Source organism: Lonchura striata, chromosome 2 (assembly GCF_050655825.1).
Source record: "Lonchura striata isolate lonStrDom1 chromosome 2, ASM5065582v1, whole genome shotgun sequence".
Classification (NCBI taxonomy): Eukaryota; Metazoa; Chordata; class Aves; order Passeriformes; family Estrildidae; genus Lonchura; species Lonchura striata.
The window spans coordinates 31,792,196-31,813,689 of NC_140704.1; the positions used below are offsets into that span (position 1 = coordinate 31,792,196).

Consider the following 21,494-nt stretch of genomic DNA (forward strand, 5'->3'; position numbering starts at 1 on the left):
AGGGAAAGACATGATTTGACTTTGTGGTCCAAGTCCTTGGACATCACCTGGGGAGTCCTGCAAGTTTGACCTGGTGTCCACAGGACCAAGTACAAGAGCCACTGAACAAATATGGACAGAACTCGGAGCACAGGGACCAAGCTCCAGGCTCCCCTTACTGCTTCCCAACACACAGCCAAAAGCCTTTAGCAGGATGCAGAGTCTGGCTCCCTCTTGTGCTCTCTCCTTTTAACAAATTCATTTAGGAAATACAATGCAGTGGAATATTTTTAATATGTGGCGTAGAGATACTTAAAACCTTGGGCTGGGCTCCCCATTCATGCTGCCATGATCTCAAAGACATTCAGGTGAGGAATATAACTTCTCACTCATTTGGGCAAGCATGCATTTGGACAGGAAAACAACCCCAAACAAACATGGAATAGGATTGCCAAAATGGTTTTCACAGCTTGAGACATGACAGTCCGGGATGCATGTGCACAGCCTGGTAGGGAAAGGACTTCTCTGTAGAGATGCCAGTTTCAGCCCTCTGCCAGGTGTAGGTTAGGAATTTCCAAGGGAAGAAGCTGAAGCACTAACACATGACATTTCTACAGTTTTACAGAAGGTGTCATTGTTGTGCTGTTCCATTTGACAAATTTCTCTCTAGTGTCCAGGATGCTGCAAGTCACTGCAGAAGATTAATCTTTCTCATTTTCTTTCAGCTACAATCTATCCCATATTAAGCTCAAGGTTAAATATTTCCTGAAAGAGAATTTAACTACACATATAGGCAAATATCACAGGCTAGTCCTCCACTTCTTTTCCTTTTAAGGAAAATGTGTGTGTGTAATCTCACAGAGTCTAACCTTAAATCACTGGCAATAAAGGAAAATCTCTGGTTTAACCAAGTGTCAATAAACAGCAGGTTGGAGAGGGTGTGACAGTGCTTATAGAATGTTACCTGCACTCTTTTGCCACATCCAACATGCCTGTGCTTGGTAATGCTTTGGTTATGACACAGGCACTGGGACCAAACGTGGTCCCAGGAAGGGGCCCAGCAGCCATCAGGAACCTGCTGGTTGCACCCATTCAGCAGTGCCACAGGGGTTATCACTAATTACCCAGGTACTGTGCCTTTCTGAAGGCTGCTTGACAACTTACTGACAGAATTAAAGCAGAGGAAGTCACTACTGGATAAAAATAAAGAAAGTCTAAAATAGCTTCAGCTATGGGTGCTGAGGAATGACCCAGGATGCCAAATGCCTGTGTCTTACTGTGATGCTACTCACTTGTAGCTTAACCACCACAACCCACATCATCCCTGATACTAGTACTGCTGAGGCTGTATTTGATAATTTTGGTCCAGCACTTTTGCTTCATTTTGCTTCAATTTTCCCAAAGCAAATTCTGCCAAAGATAGTTAGCTTGCTCACAAAGGATTTTTCACTCCACACAGGCTTTCAGCGAAACAAATGTGAAGCCATACCATAGAAAAAAAGAGTAGAATGAGGTCAAGACCACCTTTACTGGAGAGAAATGGGTCACTCAAGACTCTGCTACTGAGTGAAGTAAAAAAAGTCTCATCCAGTCCCCTGCCAGATCTAAAATAAGTCTTTCCTTGTCTGCAGCCAAATTTTTGAAATAGTGAATATTGATCCGTGTGGTTTTCAAATGCAGGATTTACCTGACATCTCCCACAAATTGGACATAAGTGCTAAAAACTTATGACAGCATATCTTCATAATACTGTAAGGTTCTCTCCCATATTAGATATCATCTATATTTGGAACTGCTCTTGCCCAGGTAAGAGCAGTTGAAATGCATTGCCAGCTCCCAGCTAGTGGGACTTAAGCAAAAGTTGTCCTCTCTCAAGCAAAGGAGCCCCTAGATGGCATTGTGAGACTCCTCTTCCACTCAGCAACACTGAGCTGGGATATTTCCTGCCCTTTTGTTCCTTTTAATAAAAAAAAAAAATCCCCTAAACCCCCCCCCCCCCAACACTAAAACACCCAACTAAACAGAACAAAATAATTAACAACAACAAACAAATTAAAAACCCTACAACAAACTCCACTTTATATTACTTAAGCTCACTTGCATGTTATATATTTGAAATCACGACAGGAAACTTGATCTGATGCCTTCCCAGCTTGCTCCAGCTAGAAATATCTCTTTGTAGATTAAAAGACAAGCCAATATGTTTTCATTATAAAGTAAACTTGTACTACTTTCTGCTTTGTGCAGCTGCAGTTCTGCCTCAGGCTGGTGCCATTATGGCATATTCAAATTGTCTTGCTTGGCCAAACAACATCTAGGACCACCACAGCTCCTTTTTCCTAAAGCACTTTGTTACACTCCTTAAGTGAGCTCTAAAAGAGATGCTGTAAGGTAGTCAAAGATTAGTCTTTCCACCACAAAATATTTAGGATAGGAATAGGACTGATACTCAGTTTATGTTGCCCTGAACTACTCTCTTCTCCATACTGGGGCTGAGTACTTAAAAAACATAGGAAAAGAAAGCAAAAATTACTCCTGCTCTCTTTTAAATATATATAAAAAAAATAATAGTGCTGTTTTAGTGGTAGTAATCAGTTAAGAATTGGGTAGCAGGAACATTAGGACATTATTGTTATATACAGAGATCACAAATGGTCACTCCTGCCTGAGACGCTTCACCCTCTTTGCAGGGTGTACAAAAAGGCAGGACTGGAGAAAAAAGCAGGAGGAAAGGACAATGATGTGAACCAAAAGAACATCAGAAGACTTGCCTAGAGTGGTAAAAGCAGGAACTGGATTATGGCCTTGGATAAGTGCTTGCTAGCACCTCCAGACACTAAACTTCCAGGGCTGAAAAACAAGGTTCACCAATGGTACCTTGCTCAAATGTACTCACACATTGATTCCTATGACCAGCAAAATTTCCATTGGGCAAGAACTGACATCAATCAGGGAAGAGTTGGCTTCTTGCTGGCCACAGAGCACCACAGGGATGAGGAGCAGTGCTGCCCCTGTTTTACCTCCCCTCATCTCCTCCAGCTGTGTTTCGAGTTCCCTCACAGACATACATTGATTTCTGAGCTTTTCCTGACTCTTCCAGATTTGGTCAAATATGTCCCAAATACCTAGAAATCTGTAAGGGATAAGAAAGGGCAAAAAAAAAAAATCCATAATTTTTCTTTACAAACTAGGTTAAGACCAGTTCTTTCCCCTCAGTTGTATCACTTGTAAGTTCTTTGTTCCACAAGTACTCTATGACTCCAGAAGTGACTGCTGGTGTAAAAGAGAACACAGCTCAAAAGCAAAATTTAGTTACATAGTTCCCTAATCTGTCAATCAACTAATGGTGCAGCCTGTGCACAAGACAGGACACAATTTTCTAGGTCAAGTTACCTGATTTTTGGCCATGCATTTGTTGGCATTCAGTCTAAGATTCTACAAACTAGGAATAAAAAGTAGCCCCCGCTTCTTTTAATTAAGTTATTAATAGACAAACTAAACCAACAAACTAAATGCTACTAGAGCCCGAACTATTAAGAGTTGGTTGGTATTTTGGCAAAATAAAAGACAGGGGATAAACCATTGTCAATGGCAAGCCATTTGAGGAAGATGCAAAGGATCAGATTGGAAATGTGCCTGCCTGTGGCCAGTGAGGAGGCCCCACAGTGGGAACAGCCTCCAGGAAGAGGAGGGTCTGTGGCTACTGAAGTAGGTTGCTCCAAGGAGCCTAGGAAAGGTGCAGCACCTTTCTCCAGCTTCTGAAATGCCTCCTCCACACTTGCAGTTGTGGACTGCATTATCTATCTCCAAGCAAGTCACCTTCCCTACCCAAAAAACCACCTCATTTCCCCAGAGTAGGCTTATCCAGCCAGTCAGCCAGCACAGGGAACAGACAAGGCAGCAGAGGAGAAGTAGCTGTAGAAAGTTCACCATCTGGGATGGGGACCCTGCTAAAGAAGAGGAAGATTTTGGAAGTCACACTGATTTCCTCAAAACAAAGTAGTAAATGCCTCAAAGTCCATAGAACAGAGAGGCTGCGTAAGCAACAGCACGGCTGCTCCACCAAGCAGAAAATTGTGCAGTTGTGTGGAGACAGAGAGGCTGTGGGCAGCCATCCAGGAGGAGGCTGTGCCCTGCCACCCTTCAGCTTCTCCATCAGGCCCTTGCCTCTTTCATCTTCACAGGCTCTTTGACAGTGTCCAGCTGGTTTACTGAGCAGCTGCAGGGGAACCACCAGTGGTTTGGAAATGCCCAAGGAGGGGTGAGGCTCAGTCTGGATGGTGCTCTAGTTCCATTTGACCTTGGCCATGTCTTTCTTGCCTCTCTCTTTGTGAAGTTTCTTCTCCTTAAAAGAGCAACTCCTCTCTGTGTCCTAGTGCCTTAAAATGGTTACCATTTTCTATTTGCCTTCAAAGCCCTCTGAATTATTGTAAATGCAGGTGAACCCAATGGGAAGAAATTATGATATCTGACTCAATTCAGAAGGCTGAATTATTTATTTATTATAACTACGCTAAAATACATTCATATACTATATAAAATGAGGATACTAAAACTACATCCTACTTTCTCTAACACTTGTGACCCTCTCCCAAGAGTCCAGGCACAGGTGGATTGGATTGGCCATCAGGCTCAAACAATCCTCACCCGAATCCAATCAAGCACTCACTCCAGGTAAACAATTCTCCAAACACATTCCACATAGGAAAAACAAGGAGCAGAAATAGAAATTATTTTCTCTTTAATTTCTCTCTGTGCACCTCTGTGAAAAATCCTGAGAGGGAGAGAAATATGCTTACACAGACTGAGTCACACTAAATGAGTAAGTCCTATTAACAGTACTTTTTGCTGCTGTCCAGGAGCACTCTTCTTCCCCAGTCCACAAAAGAACAAGTGTCAGCAATCCCTGTTATGGACCCCAGGCTGTCACTGTGCCATTGCTGCAGTATCACAGCAGGTCTGGGGAAACCCTCAGTGAGCTGCACCAATGGTAGGGTAAAACACAAATACACATGCTGCATGTGTAGCTGAAAATATGAGGTTTTCTATGCAAAGGAGGCTTGCCTTGTATATGACAACAAAACGCTCCTGTCTTATCTTTTTACAGCTTCCCTGTGACACCAAGTGGCAGCTGCAGTTGGGCTCCTTGGGGGTACCACTGATACAGAGAAAATAGCCACACTCTATCACCAGCCTGCCAGGAGCACCTGTACAACAGCACCTTCAGAAGAAAACCCACTCTTTGGGCTCACAAAACCCATCCTTTGGCTAAACGCTGAATTCAGCATCACACCATTAACCCAGCCAGATGGGGATTTGCTTGCTTTTGTCAAACACACTCAGACAACTTTGCAGCATGTTTGGAGAAGCTGCCCCAGACCAAATGCTCTCACTACAGCCAACAGCTTTGGATGAGATGCTAACTCCAGGGACTACTGATACATGAGAAGGCAGCAGTCTTTATTCCCATTAGCATCTGTCCTTACTGAATGTGCATGCTCATCATAAAGCCTGACAGTTAAATCCAGGGTAGAACATGCACAAAAAAAACTGAGCAGATAATCCCATCAGTCCACTTAAACGAGAATCTGAGTCAACAAATCTAATAAAATGGGGTCAGAGGACCACAGAGATGACAGAGGAGCCTCTCACTGCTGCATTATGTCCTGCAGTCCCTCAAGGTCATGCCAGCAGTTTTGATGCAATAAACTGACTCTCTGGGCTCAGGATTTCACCACTAGATGTCAATGGTATTCTGAGTTTTTGAAAGGGAAGATCCTGTTCAAAGAAGGTTAACTGCAGGAAAAGTTTGTTCTGGCTGACACCAGCCAACCACAAGTCAACCAAACTCTTTGCATGGTCAGGATGCTGATGTACTCCTTTCAGAGATGCCTCCAATAAGAGCCCTGTCTGTCTTACAGTAACATGTGGCTCCAGTAGTTTCTAGTTTCTTGTCTGGTTACTTCTGGGAAATTATACCAGCCTTCACCACACTACTATCTCTCAATGTCCTCCAAAAATCTTAACATTAAGCTGAAGTCTTTCCTCATATGCATGTGTACAAAGCTGGACCAAGTTCCCTGGAGTCACATAAATTGCTCTGAGGAATCAATCAAGTTTGCAAAATGCACAGAATTAAATTTGATTGACTAAACTACTTTATACTCTTCAGCAGAAACTCCAATTTAAAAGCAAAGTGAATTACATTACTTAAAATGAGGTAAACCTTATCAACTAAGCAGCAAACAAGGGTCTAAATGAATTTCAGACATGTGTGAGTTTTCTTGAGATTTGCATGTTATTTTCCCTTAACAATACTCCCCTCTTCTACCTCTGTTGTGCTGGACTTGTTCAGTTCCTCTACATCCTGTCTCATGCCCCTCTTCTAGTTCCTACTATTACACCATCACTTATTTGGACTTAAAAAGTGGCCTCCAACCAACAGTGTGCCCTGAAGCTGGAGCATGTAGCTGTAGACTTGAGCCAAATTCAGTGCTGGCAGCTGGTGTCAGCCACAACAATTTTCATCACTGTGAGTGTGACAGGGCACCCAGCAGCCCTGCCTGGTCCTCTTCTGGCACTGCACCATGATGAGGGGGATTGGCCGTGTATGAAGCTCAGCATCAGTAGCAGATAAAGTTGTTCAGGGTTATTTGCTACTTTAAAGTATTTCAGATTGGATAGAGACCATGTTCTATTTTGTAGTGTTGTCAGAGACTCCATCTGACAGCAGACATTTGGGTATCCTGAGTTTTTAAAAGCCAGTAGAAATGAATAGAAGTTCAACTTGATTTCACACAGTCTTTCTGAATGAGAGGGAGATAGACAGTAGCTAGCTTTGTTTTGATTAAAGTTTTGCCAAGTTGCTTGACATAACTTGAAGACTTTAAACTTTTGAGGGCTTTGTGGCCTCAGCATTGTCACCTGGAGCTGCCAAGCTGACTTTCTCAGCAGACACTTGAGTGTACCACAGTCACCCCCACCAACAGCCACGCTTGGCTGGGGGCAAGCCCAGTGGCCTCAGTAACAGCTTCATTGCTCATGAAGCAACAAAACCTCTGACTAGCGTTCCAGAGAGCTCTCACAAACATTTGACAGGAGTCTCCAGAACTTACCAAAGAGGTGCTTGATTTGGGGCTTGATCCTCATATTCCTTTCTCATTTCTAGGTCTGAAAGATCCCTGTTTACATTTGCTAGTAAATTCCCTTCCAGCAATCTGCAGCCCTTGGCTTTCAAGACATCTGTCACAGCTGGCAGTACCTGTCTCAAGGGACACTTCACCACTTAGGTTAAACAGACAAGTTCTGCCAGTGCCATTTTTCCCTGCTAAGTAGCACTCACGTTATTTCCTACAGAGGTAGCCCCACACTCAGCTGGGACAAAGGCAAGCCTTCTCTTTTCCTTTATTTTTCTTCATAATCTTATCTCAAGCAATAGCAGTCACTCTATCTCTGCTGCAGACAGGAAAGGTCTTGAATTTGTGTTAGCAACAGCAGAAGAACAGAAAAAAAATGCTGCAAGTTTTAGAAGACCTGACAACTTTCTGCAAGAAAATCTATTTGAAAGGCCAAGAAATTTATAGCCCATCTCCTTGCACAAACCATCTTTTAAGACCTATCTACTCAAGACAGGCTGCCCACCCCAGTTACTGCCCTTCAGTGTGGTTTAGCTCGTATGATTCTGCTTAAAGGCACGTCTTGCCTGTGTACATCTATAAACTTATACAACTGAATCACATTTTCAGCTTAAAGGGTAAAGATTGGTTTTCCAATCAAATTTTATTCTCAACTATGTTGATTCACTATTCCTTAGCGCCCCCAGGTCTACTCTGACTCCTCACCACAGTGATGAAAGATGAAACCTTAGGCATAGGAACTAGTGGTACTAGGATGGCAAAGAGCACTGAAGGCAGTCCACACAAGACCTCTTATTAGGAATCAGCTCTGCTTGCAAGCAAACCCAGCACTATCCACCTCTCCCTGCAAAGTAATAACTTCACCAGCCAAAAATCCCAGAGCAATCAATCAGACCCATGCAGAGAATAAAAACAGATTTTTTTTTATTATTATTTCCTTCTCATCTGCTGCATCTGGGTGACTTCCCAAATGGCTCTGCTCTTTCCTAACCCTAAAATGAGTTTTTCCCTTGGTTTTGGCTGCCTGTGTTCTCTAGGATGGTTGTGTTTCTCTTAATGGGGAGGGTTGCCTCAACCCTGATATTTCCCCTGGTGAAACTGAACTTGGAAAAGGTCAGCAGCAGTGTTCAGCATAAAGGAAGTTCTCCAAGGTTTTCCAGATCATGCTGAGAGGAGAGGTAATGTCTTTACAAACAATTTGAGGGGTGAAGGTGTGGGTGTTGGCGTCTTTGAAAAGGGTCTTAATGTCTCTACTAACTTAGGGCAGCAGGTCTATGGGAGAGCCCAGAAGGCACAAGGGTCTGCACAAGCCCGAGTTTCTGAACTTAGGGGTAAAATAGATTCAAGGGAGGATATGTGGTAGGTGGTTTGGGAAGGCTGTACCTTCCTGGTAGCTCAGCCAGTGGAGAAAGGAAGAGGGCAATGTGTGGTCAGGAGTTTAGGATAAAAGGAGGCTGTGCCCTCCAAAACCCTGAAAAAAAGCCCCGTAGTCATGTGCCTCACTGGACTCCCTCCCTTTATTCGAATAAAGCTGCAGGACTCCTCTGTCTCCTTTTTGGACATAAACCTCTGGTGTTGTGGATTTTCCTGCCAATGCCACTTTCCCTCCCTGGCATAAGAAACACATGAAAAAGCCATGCTGAAGTCCAGACAGCTCCCTAAATGCATGGATTTGCATCTCTGTGCGTAAGTGGTAGCACAAACCTCCTGGAGAGACCACCAGCTGCAACTGCTTACCACTGCAATGGGCAGTGAAAATTAAAATTATGCAGACTGTAATGCTGTCATACTTTTCTGCGGCAGATGCTGCTCAAAGGTGTTAACTTGGGTCTTATGAAATCACAGAATATTCCGAGCTAAAAGGGATCCAGAAGGATGATCAAAGTTTAACTCTTAGGTGAATGGCCCCTACTGGGATCAAACCCACAGCCTCAGCATTGTTAGCACCATGCTCTAACTAACTTAGGTCATCTCAGGGCCATCAGCAGACCTTCTTCCAGACAAGAGGGAATGCAGAACCCTTCTCTTTCAACAATTTTTTGTTTGGCCCATCTTTACAGGCTTCCTCAGTCCTCCAGACTTTAACTACACTGCTCAATTCTTTTAACTCTGATACAACTACAAGCATTTCACAGTATTACTGTACCCATGAGTGTAAGGTGCCATCCCACAAGTCTCCAGTGTGAAATGGTGGACATTGTAGAGCTGGAAGACTTACCTTCTTTGAGTTTTGCTGTTGTATCTCAGTTGCCATCCCACGGCAGAAGACAGCAGGACTCCAGGGCAGAGGCTCTGGTTGGCATGAAAGTCTGCTGGGATGTGAAACAGCAAATATTCCTACAGCTCCTGTAGGAATGGCTCTTCACAGACCCCTCTGATTACTCCAGTTAACATTCACAGAGTCCCTTAAGCAGCTTAAACTGCAGGCTTTCACCAGTCAAGCTCTTTTTGTTGGAGAGGGATAGAAAAGCCCTTATTTGAACAGTTTAGCAAGATGTTCTCAAGAGGCCATGTCTGCAGCCCAGCAGCCTCTTCTCGCGGCTCTTCCAGCACAACTGGAGCTGTAAGGCAGCTGTCCTCAGCTCCACACCCTGCCATTTGCAAATCATCTAAAAGATATCATCACTCTTCTTGTGAAAGTCTCCCAGCAATGGAGTGGAGGGAAGGAAAGCCCTTTCTGCAAAGTCAGCTGCTTGTATGCAGCCAGTGTGGCTTAATTACTGCAACAAGTTTGGAGGTTCTCTGCCAGTCTTCTGGGCTACACCGTGGAGAGCAGTGATATCCAATGAAGGGACAGTGATAAACCACTGAGACCACAAATTCTTCAAACTGCAACTGGATCTGGAAAAGTTTGTCTGTCTGTAATGTATCTTTAAACATTATTATGGCATAGTATCAACAATTCAGGCTTATTTTAAATATTAAGGTTAGAATTCACCCTATCTGTATACTAACAGTAGCACAAACACTTTCAAGGTCAGGCTTAAGATTACTTAAGGTGCAGACACTCAGAGTCTTACGTATTAATTAATTAAGTATTGCCTATTTGTAAAGCACTCTGAACAGACATCATGTTGTAAGTACCAAGTGTTATTTCTGCCTGAAATAGCCAGGTTTGGCTTGCTGGTTCCCGAGGTTTGCAAGTGGAAAGCCTCAGCTGCTTTACAGGGCACTTGCAGCTCATCCTGAGCTCTGCCTTCCTGCTGCAGACCAGCCCAGAGGAAGGAAACAGCAGCATCAGGGATGATTGATGACAGGGAAAAGCATTTGCTGTCCTCAGTAAGAGGATCAAGTGCCAATAAGTAGACTCCAGAGGATATGAAGATAGATTTACTCCTCCCCTCTCCCACAGGGACTTCTCATGGTGGCTCGAGGCCCCTCTTTGACTGTGCTGTGATGACAGGGCACAGCTGAGACCCCATTAACATCATTCCTGCTTTGAAACATTGCTACCAGCAAGTACCACTGACCAGAAGATGAACAGCTCTGAAAGGGGTCAGGCTCCCAAGCCTCTGTGCGAGTCTGCATCCATGTCATAAATGCAGTGAGGGTTTGTGGAACTGAAGGACTGGAAGTAAAATATTCCACATAGGAACAAGAAGTATGTATGGCGGGCATAAAGGCACAGACTCCAGACTTCATTAAGGTAGTTTTTATATTTTGAAAAGCAATATTAAAAAACACTGGAAAATGCAAGATAAACATAACAGTTGCTTCTACAAGTTTTAACCTTGTATTGCTTGGCCATTTTGACATATAAATTATTGCTTACTAGCGCTCATAAATACACGACACACAAATATATACAGAGGCAAACAAGCATGAAATATGCAAAGGAAAACATTGGCAACATTGATTCTGGTAAATCAGATTATCTCATACATACCAGGTCTCATGATGGTGGATAACTACTAGCTGTAGTCCCTGAGAAGTTAGGTAAATACCTTGATTTGGGGGTTTCTATTTTATTACTTTTAATGCAAGCTGACACTGTTATGGCACTCAAGAGAGAACAGGCAGGTGTTCTTACCTCAGCTCACTGACTTCATCCCAGTGTTTAACAGCGTATAAGATGACAATAAATAGGCTAGGCAAATAAATATTACTCTGCTAAAATGTTTAGTATTTACATCTTTCTTTGTAATTTTACAGCAGCACAGGTCTTATTTCTGATAATACCCTTTCTATTGCCACTGCTGTGCGAAAGAAATTTATTGCTATTCAAGATGATGTTGGAATCAAAAAGCTGTGTTAGAGAAACATCAAAATTTGTTGCCATAAAATCCCACATCAAAGAGGCTAAAGTGACACAGCTCTTTCCTTTCTTCTATTTTACACCTCTTAGGTACTAAAAAAAGTATGCAGAGTATTTAACCCCAGATGTGATTGTGATAAATGGAATTTACAAAATTTATAGATTTTATACCACATAACCTAATTGCACTATTGAAGGATGTAAAAAATCACACAATATCACCAGTGCTGGCTCTGGGAGAGGCTGTATAGTATTGCCCTTCCCTAATACAGGGTTCACTTCTAGTTTTCTCCTAACTTCCACATCTTCAAACTGCTTGCCAGTCTGCAGTAAAGCTCTGCAATTCCTACCTGTGGAATGAAGACATAGAAGGGCCTTTTTAAAATTGGGCATTTTAACTACAGGTTTGGGCTATTTACTTTTCCTTTATAGTAACAGTTCTAAGGCCCAGTTCTCAAGATTAAATTGATGCAGCTGTGTTGGATCCTCACACCTGAAACTTAAATCCAAGTTATACAGGCCACTATAAAAACTAGTTTGCAAAGCTGTGACTAGTTGTCTAATTAGTCACAGCACAGATAACAAGGTTAATACTGGCTGTGTGCCTTCAGACTGATTTTATGCCAGCTGCGAGTGGTAGGCAACACCTGATTTAATGTGAAATTACAGAGGTGCAGGAAGCCAACACCTCTGCTGGCTCAAAGTCTATTGGTATGAGTTAACCCATCACTTGACTTCATTTTGAGTTGGCAGTGAGGAGTGTTCCAGGTAGGTCTATCAGGCTTTCAAATCAAACCCTGGGCACACAGTAATCTTTCTTCTTTTTCTTTTTTTTTTTTTTCCCTTTCCATGTCCTTTATTCTTCCCCAACACAGCTGCTGCTTCAACCACGGTAGCCACCAAAACTATCAGAGTTAAATGCAGTGAACTGAGAAACAGCCCCACCTTCTCACCCTGAATACCTCTGAATGCTCCCTCTCCCACAGATTTCCAGAACAACTTTGTGGACTAGAGTGTTACACCACACAAGCTGAAGCATGCAGGCTGATCTACATACAGGTTCCTAAAAATAATGCCACAGTAAAAAAAGAATAATTCACAAGAGGGAGCTCAAAACCCAGGAAAGCATCCAGGTAATGCAGCTATGTTGAGAATTCTAAGTGCTGTAGCCCTAGGAAGAACTGCAAAAACACAAGCAACAAATTGCATCTGGTTTTTGTTCTTACACTGCAGAAAGGAGTCCACCACAGCTAGTATATTCATTTGAACAGTTTTGGTCTGTTTGCACAAAAGAGTTATTTACAATATGTGCAGTCACATCTACAGAAGAACATAGGAAATTTTTACTCCATGGCCAGCAAGAGTTTATTTTTTTCTTTTTACTGGGTAAAAAGAATTTTTTTTCATAAAAAAAATCATATAGTATTTAATAATAACAAAGTACAAGCAAATACATTTCCGAAACATCTGTTTCCTTTACAATAGAGCTATACAATATTTCACAGATGGGAAAACTGAATGCATTCTACAGATTCCCCCACAGACTACTTGTTAAAGCTGTTTTTTTTTTTTAATCCCTTTAGACCAGAGATAACACAATTATGAAGAGCATGCTACTTCAGTATTCCCATATTTTAGTAAAGAAGCATTTTCTTGGAAGTCTTCCTCACATGGAAAACATACAACAGAGATGGCCAAGCAATGCAATGTATCCTCCCTGCTCTGTGAAAGGACCATCACTGTGAGTCAGTGCACAAACACATGCCAAGAGCACCCTCTGCACATCACCTGTGGCATTCACTAGATCATCTCAGGGCAACTTAGCACTGGAAACCAGCTGATGGTGGTGCTCAAGATGCAGGTCAGCTGTAGACATTACTTTAGAAATGCTGCCTCAGCACAGGCCTAGATGCAGTACTTTTAACTACATGAGAATCGTCATGGGGAGGGCTGTGAAGGGGACAAAAGCAGTAAAGGGACCCTGATGCCGAGAGCCTGGTGTGTATGCAGGTAATTAATTACACTGGAACCCTGTAAGGGGCACCTTTCTGCTCTTTAAAAACTAGAAGCATGTGCAAGTTAGGTGAAGTTTTACTTCTTGAAATGGTATTTCCAGTGAAGGGAATTAGAAATGTAGATGGATCTAGGCATTTGCCTCTGAATAGATACCAGAGGCAGTTATTCAAGCAGAAAACAAAGTTCCTGCTATAATAATTTATAACACATTAACTGCAGGAGCCAGTGCTAAATCTGAGATAACTGAAAAGGAAGAAAACAACATGTTTTCAGTATATAAACAATTGTGTCCATAAATTGCAGCAGAAGTGGACTGGCTCTTAGAGTGTGTTTTATAAAGCATATTCTTAAAGGAGCCATAACAGAGTGAACTGTTTACTGCTGACCTTCACATCACAACACACTCTTGAGCTTCATCTGGTTGCACTGCCTTGTTATATTCCTCTTCTAGGTTGCTCACACATTTCAAATACTGTGCTCCAGTGGACTCATGGGAGCTGCACAGATTGCACTTTATTTTTGGCAACAATACTTTGGCAGCCTTGAATTAGTGAGGTACATACTGTGGTGAACTGGGAATCAACCCCCTTGCGGCATGTTGCTTGCTGAAATGTTTTGCTGCTGTGACATGATGATTCCTTTCTTTCTAATACTGGCAGAATCTGCATTGAAAGCTACACTGGACCAAACAATATTTTCACAGAAACCAAGCTTCTGAGCTCAAAGGACACTGCTCCACTGTCTCAGGTCTCAGGAACAGTGGGAACGGTGCCAAGCTTGCCCTGCAGATCTGCGAGCAGCTCCTTTGCTGGCTCTTGCCTGATTTTCCTGCGCATGTTGTGTGAGCTACTGATAAAACTCAGTAAACCGTTCTCATACAGGGAAGCAACATGCTTGGCATAAACATTCACTTAATTCAAAGTGCTGCAGTTACAAGGTGATAGGAAGCTGTGGACGCTCACACTCGCGGCTCTATCCTGTGAGAGAGCTCAAACAGAGCCTGCTGGTTGTCGATGACATGCAGGTGGTGCACGTATGGCTTCAGCTCGTGATGCTCTTTCGAAGGAACTTCATTGCCTGCAAGACAGGAGAAAGGGGATGGATCAGGTAGCTGTGCCTTGCCTGCTGCTTCTCGGTCCTGTGTCACAAAGTCACTGCTGTGCCACCTGCCAGGTGCTAGACAGCCACGGGAAAGACAGCCAGTAATCCAAAGGACTTGCTGTTTGAGTGCAATGAATGAGGTAGCAGCTAGATAGAGAAAAGGGGAGAAGAAAAAAAGAAATAGGCAATTCCGGGCAGCCAGCATGCATAAACGAGGGGGACATGAGGACGGCAAGCAGCTGACTCTTCCCAAGAGGAAGATTTAGTTCTGCTGGCAGTACAGGCAGTCCATCTCCTGTAAGGGTGGCTCAAGGTTTCCTTTGTGCTGCTCTGGCAGCACAATGGGACCTTGAGCAGGGGTGGGCAACCCAGCCTGCAACTTTTTAAAAATTTTAACACAGTCCACAAGACAGCAGGCCCTGGATTATTTTCTTCAGAGCTGGTGAAAGGTGACAGCAGAGCATATGGATACAAAAGCTCTTCAAAGCTGCTCTGACAGACCCCTGTGTTTTGATCTGTTAGGCTTTTGATTTCTGATCTAGTAACAGAGACAAAAGTCATGCTGTCATTTCATGGGAGTTTATGCAGCAAGAGGAATTATATGTGTAACAGGCAAACTGAAGGGTGGCCTGAATAGCAGTTGTTCTCTGTTACAAGCTTTATGCTCAGAATTGGCTTGTGGAACTCCCTGCCCGTGAAACCATCCAGCATGACTGGTACTAGCAGAGACAGAAAAAATAAAGAAGCCAAGCCCAAGATCCATCAAGACAGGCAGAGAAAGCAACATTGCTGACTTCTGAGAGACAAGCAAAGTTGGAAAGCTCCATTCATGTCCATGTCCTTGATATTACCATAAACTGAAAAAAAAACCCCTTCAAAATTCCCTGAACCTATCAGCTTAACTCACACACTTCTTCCTCTCCTTTGTTTCATTATCATCCTTTTCTGCCCACTCTCCAGCTGTATGAGCAAGTTTCCACTAATCACCAATCCCACTTGTTTCTGAAGACATCTCTGTGATGCTGAGTGGGTAACACGGGATGTGAATGCAGCCAGTTCTGCATGGGGCTGCTAATGTGACTCCTGGGCAGCTGTTTCAAAGAGCTCTTGCAGAGCAGCTATCTAACTTGAGCAGCGTTGGAGAGAACAGGATAATGTGATAAATTTGTGTCAGGATACAGAGCTGACCTTTTTGTTCTGAGGGAACAGGATCCCAGCAGCTGTGCTGAGCATAATGAAAAACATTTGTATTTCTCATTAACACCTCAAATGACAAAAGCTTGAATTATGTTGTTTTCTCAGGCTGCTCTTCCTCATTTTGGAAATGCCATTATTTGTTTTCAAGATTTAGGATATAAATGTTATTTCCTTTAAAAACGCACTTCAGTTTTACTTGGAACCTAACCAGTTTCTAATCCAGAAACACTTTGGCTTGCAAGCTTAATATACATTATACAGTTCATAAACAATAATAATATTTCTTGCTTAGTTTTGTTTGAATTTCTTCCTACAGTGAGATGCCTGCTGCTCTTAGGCCAATCTGGGAATTGATGCAGTAGAAAGATTCACATTCCTGAGAGCAAAATAAGCCCACTAGAAAATGAAACTGTCCATAAAGTCTCAATAAATATTCAGTGAATTCATTTCATGCCTAAACGAATTTTAGGGGAAAAAAAAGTGCCTACAGGGATGTCTGTATAAGCTGCTTTTTAACTGCTACCTTCACAATAAATCAAGTCTGTGCTAAAATGAAATAACAATTGCCTACTTCAAACTACCAGATTATATGTTAAATCTCAGAACTAAATATGTTAAATTATATGTTGGATTTATGCTGCAAGACTTACAAAATCACTTGGAAAAATAAAAAGGGCAAAAACGAGATGAAAGATATGCAGGGAAAGTGCAAAAACCCCTCACATCACTGAAAGGAAACAATGTTACTTTTCATAATGCCAAATAGGAGACATTTTAGTTTACAGAGGAGAGGTGTGGTTTGGATTAATCAATATTTCCTTCAGCATCTGAATTAAAAGAAGGCACATCTTGCTCCTTCCCCCCCACCCCTTCTTCTCTTACATATGTTTATATATATATATATATATATATATATATATATATATATATATTTTTTTTTTTTTTTTTTTTTTTTTTTTAGAAAAATTACTCAAGAGCCGTAATACTGAGCAGCCTTTGTTTAAAGGTAATGCTGTATATATATATGGTAATCCTATGGAGGAAATGTTTAACAAAACTCTTAAAAGTACCTATTATTCCCCAAGGTAACGTATTTATAATTAAAATTATGATTGTTATTCTTTTTGTTGGAGTCAAGGCTGACAGCTGCTGAAAAGTCAATGGAAAAAAGTTATTATTCAACTCTATTTTCCCCAAGGCTGCAGCACAGGTCTGAACTTCTCTCTGAAAAAGAGGTTTGTGTGGCCTCAATAAATGACATGTTTAGTGGGTTTGGCTTAAAAACTAACTGCTTCCTAAAGTAGTTCTTCTGTCCCCTTCCTGTATTTAACATCTTTGCAGAGAATAAGAACACTGAGAAGGAGAAAAGCAAGGTTTCTCCTCTGTAAGCAGCAGAACAAAGAGAGCTGAAGTTTTCTGGCATGGTCCCTTAGGGTTGGATTCTCTAGTGGCTAATAAGGCGGAAATAACAACAAAAAAATTTTTAAAAAAGCAAGCAAAAACAAGTCCTCTGTGCAGCTGAGGCACTCGCAATCCTTGCCTCCAGCATAGATCCTCCAGTGTCTAAAGCAGGCACAGCTATATTTGCAGCTTCCCCTAGAAGAGGAAACGACCCCCTCATTTCTCCCTACTCAACCATTTTCAGGAAACCCACAGGATCCTCATACCTTCAAGATTTCTACAGTTTTGTGAAATGTCCTTAGGAAGCCCAGATAAACAAACAATTGCTCTTGGTGAAGAGCTGAGTGAAAAGCTGCGGGGATGAGCACCATCTTTCAGCTGCTGGAAGCCAAGGCAGCTGTGAATTCCTTACCAAAACACTCAGACTGGCAGGAGACTGAGCTAACTCATTTATAGCTGGGAAAGGCAGAAACAGCAGCATACACCAGAGGCCTCCATTACTAAGTGTAGCTGGCACAGATCTTACACAAGGTTTTGAAGAAATGGCAATTTTTGCAGGAAAGTAATTTACTACAATTTGGAAGCTGTTCCTAGAAACATTTTGTAAACTAACGCTTCCTTCAACTGTGGTTTTTGCTGTGTTGATCTTTCAAAAATGATGCCTTCTCTTGCCCATTAGTTGAACAGTTTTTGACCACATTCTGTAGTAAATCTGAGCAATTGGAAAGAAAATGGGTGGGAAAAAAACCAAACCAAAAACTCAACAAACCCTCGAAGATGTACAAAGGCAAAATAAGTAGGAAATTTTGTCTACTCACCAAACTGGTTATTTCTGCAATGTCTCAATGACCGAACAGTATCTGCAATCATGTGCTGCAAAGACAAAATAATAATCAGTGCAAAGACCTGGGACAGATTCTGTCATTAGAAAAGCCTGGAAAATCTCCTTGTCCTACACTGAACAACAACAAGCAAATGTGCTAAGGTAGAAAATGAAGACAGCAGGAGAAACTTTGCTCTTTATCTTAGTGATACCATTTGATGAAACAGGATTAGTCTAATGTTGTGGTGCGTTTGGGTAAAATTCAACACCACAGTCTATATGTTTTATTGATATCACACAGATTAAATGAGAACAACTCCCTAAGAACCCATGGAAAGTGAAAAATAACCAAACAATTGCTCATTTTTCTTCCAGTGACTTTAATTAAACTGAAAGCCTATAGCAAGGAAGGCCCTGTGGACTGGGTGAGTGCTTTGGGGTTCAACCCCAGCTTTAGTGCATTATCTAAGGTACTGTGTAGCCTGCAGCCTCTCCTTCTGTCTCCACATTTGCATAATTGGACTGTAAGCCTCTCTGTGGCACAGACTACACCCCTAAGTGCACACTTGTGTAATGCCTCCCACACTCAGGCACCACTATCATGATGCCAGGCAGCTCTCTGCAGCCTAACCAGCACAAAACAAAAGAGCCCATAGCCCAGATGCTGCAGAGCAAGCACCCTGACATCTCCACACGTAGGTACCAAGTAAAGCTCTCCTGTAGGTATCCTTACAGAGATATTGGGTGTTCACTTCCATTAAGCGAAGGAAACAAAAGGTTTAAATTCAGTTTCTCATTCAGGCTCAGGTCATCAATTTATACAACAACTGGGATTATTCACTACAAATCAGTAGAGGGAGCTTATTTTCACTAGATACTACACATAAAGTTCTTAAGCCATTACTTTTAAAAAATTTTACTCTTTCTGAGGCAATTTCTCACCAAATCTAGTAAGTAAAAGAAGCAAACTGCAGCTAGCAGGAATGATCTGAAAGCTCATGAAAACAGCTGATGCTCATTTTATATCTCCCTCAAAAATTATTAGAGGTGGAAAGGATTAGCTGTCTTGAGCAGAGTATGTTTAAGACCAGAATGATACAGAAAAGCTCATCTCTCAACATCCTGGGAGTGGCTTACAAGGCTCCTCCACAGAAAAGCTTATCACGAGAGCACATTTAATGGAAACTTCATATTTCTTTCATCAGTAAATCAAAATAATTTTTCTTGTTACCCGCTGTGCTTCATTTGCCATGAAATTACACAATCTCTTGTGCTGATGTCCTTGCACTGATTAAAATGAAGTTCTAATGAGATGATCTAGATTTCACGATCAATAATGTGAGTACTGGCAGTACTAAAACTTCCACCAGTGCTGCTACTGTGATGTTTCCCAGCCAACACTCTCTGCATTTGGATTTTAGAAGTCAGAGAGCCATACATTATACACTGTAACTCTTTGCTGTCTCTCCTTTGCAGTCAGTCACTGTGAGGGTTCATCCCAAGACTGACTTCCCTAGGTGATGCTCTGGTAAGGTAAGAACCTCTTTGTGCAACATTTAAAGCAGAATTGCAAATCCTCTGGCTTTAGTATCCCAATTACTAATTGCTCTCTGGTTTCAATTCTCTGGGACCCAAAAGCAATGCAAAAAGTCAGCAAATGTATCTGCAAAGCAAATGCTATCTTCCCACTTCTTAAAGCAAGTGCTTGCATACTTGTTAGTCTGATAAGTAACACACATTTCTTGTGGCTTTTCAGCCTACCAACTACCCAGGATCATTAGTACTCCTTTCACTGAGGACAGCAGAGCCTCAGGCTTGGGGTTGTACAGATATTTGGGGATGTAGGTTAACCCACAGCTGCACGTACACAGTCCTCAAAGCTGAAGGCTCTAGGTAAGCAGGTGTTATTGGAAATGGAAATGGCCATTGACCTGTAATAGCGTTTGCTGGAGTGTGGCTAAGACATATCATTGCTAGGACATAGCTGAAGGCTGGAGAGAAAAAACTGAAGTAGCCACATTTTAGTGAAATAGCTAAGAAAATACCACAGAAATTCTTTGAGATGAGACCATGTAAGGCTGTATTTCCATTTATTCCTTCAGATTCAATTGAAAAAGTGGGTATGATACTAAATATTGCTCTAACACTATAATAGACTAGATTTTACCAAAAATGCAGTTAAATAAACCACTGCAACCCCTTCACCTTTGGTAAAGCTAGGTAAAATTCCTGAGACAAAAGATCACTTATTTTACTTCTCTTTGCAAATTTCTTTCTTTACATTTTGAATTAACTTTGTATCCACTGCTATAATTTCATGTCAAATCAAATCCAGTCATGGTAGGATTGCTGAGTTCTAAGAATATAAAAGAATCATGGATTGTATGGAGAAAGATCTTAAATAAAAGAAACTAATATAGTTGGGAAAAATAATGGTTCAGACTGACAAGTCCTCCTTCAGGTGAGATGTTTAATGCAGAAATGAAATATTTCCAAATAGCGATCCAAATGGAGACACAAGAAACCATCTTTGCTTTGAAATTCATAAGTGGAAATCCTAGTCATTTATGACAGTAAGTTCCTTCCCCAAAGCAGTAATCTGCTATGGTAGAATAATTCTTTTCTTCTTTTTCTGCAACAGCAAATTTGCAGGTGAGGTTCAGTGGCTTGATCCAAATCGAGCAGGAGTCAATGTCAATCCTAATTTTCCTCAGCAAAGGCCAGAAAGTGCTCAGCACTTCAGCGTTCAGCTCAGAACACCAAGGAGGACATTGCTATTCAGGACAAAGCCCTTATAATTAGAAAAGAAACAGGGACTGATGAATACGTGATCATGTGTAATGCATCTTGTGAGTTCATGGCCATTGACTAAATCCAACTGAGCCAGGGTAATACCAGTGTGCAGCCTGAGTTTCCACTACAGTGATATTTAAATCTCTCTTAAGCTCCCACTTCCTAAGCTTGCACTATTGCCTGCATTCATATGCACAGGGCTGCATGAGACAGCATGTTTCCGAGAGCTGTGATCTGAATGATAATTTGGAGGAAGTGTCAATCTGAACAACCCTCACCCCACAAACATCACCTCAGCCTCTCCCCCCTTGCCATTTAAAATGCCCATTATCCATTTGAATGGAAAAGGTGAGATCCTGGCTCACTGAAGTCAATTAGTAAAGCTCCCACTGTCTCTGGAGACACAATGGAGACAGAAGAAAGGGATTCTTACCCAGGAAGCCCAGCATGCATTAAGCATTTACACGATTACACAACAAACAAACAAATGAACACAGCCTGCTAAGACTGGACAAGACTTAGATCCTACATATTCACTAAATAAATATATGGGCCAGAGGAGGGATTTTAATAACAATTATGGTGCATCGAGGGCTAGTTTAATTTACATGTTAATTGGATGTACTTCCAAGATGCAATGAAGAAGAACATGCTAATGAGTTTTATGAAAACACCTAAAGGTCAAACAGTTAATGGACTTGGAACAAGAAAACCTTTCATTACATGCAAATCAGTATTCTTGCAAACTCTGCAACAAGAAAAGGTACAGAAATCAAATAGAAAACACAAAAAA

General features: G+C 41.8%; 1 protein-coding gene across 2 annotated transcripts in view; it reads right to left on the reverse strand.

Annotated features, from left to right (window-relative positions):
- Positions 1-10,752: 10,752 nt before the first annotated feature.
- RAPGEF5 (Rap guanine nucleotide exchange factor 5) overlaps positions 10,753-21,494 on the reverse strand; it is a 155,532-nt gene continuing 144,790 nt past the window's right edge. For both annotated transcript variants that reach the window (XM_021538260.3, XM_085567928.1), the window contains exons 25-26: positions 17,904-17,958; positions 10,753-14,463 (exon numbers count right to left, since the gene is read on the reverse strand). In XM_021538260.3, the coding sequence (XP_021393935.3) occupies positions 14,345-14,463; positions 17,904-17,958 (174 nt within the window). In that variant the 3' untranslated portion in view covers positions 10,753-14,344. The remainder of the gene's footprint in view (positions 14,464-17,903; positions 17,959-21,494) is intronic.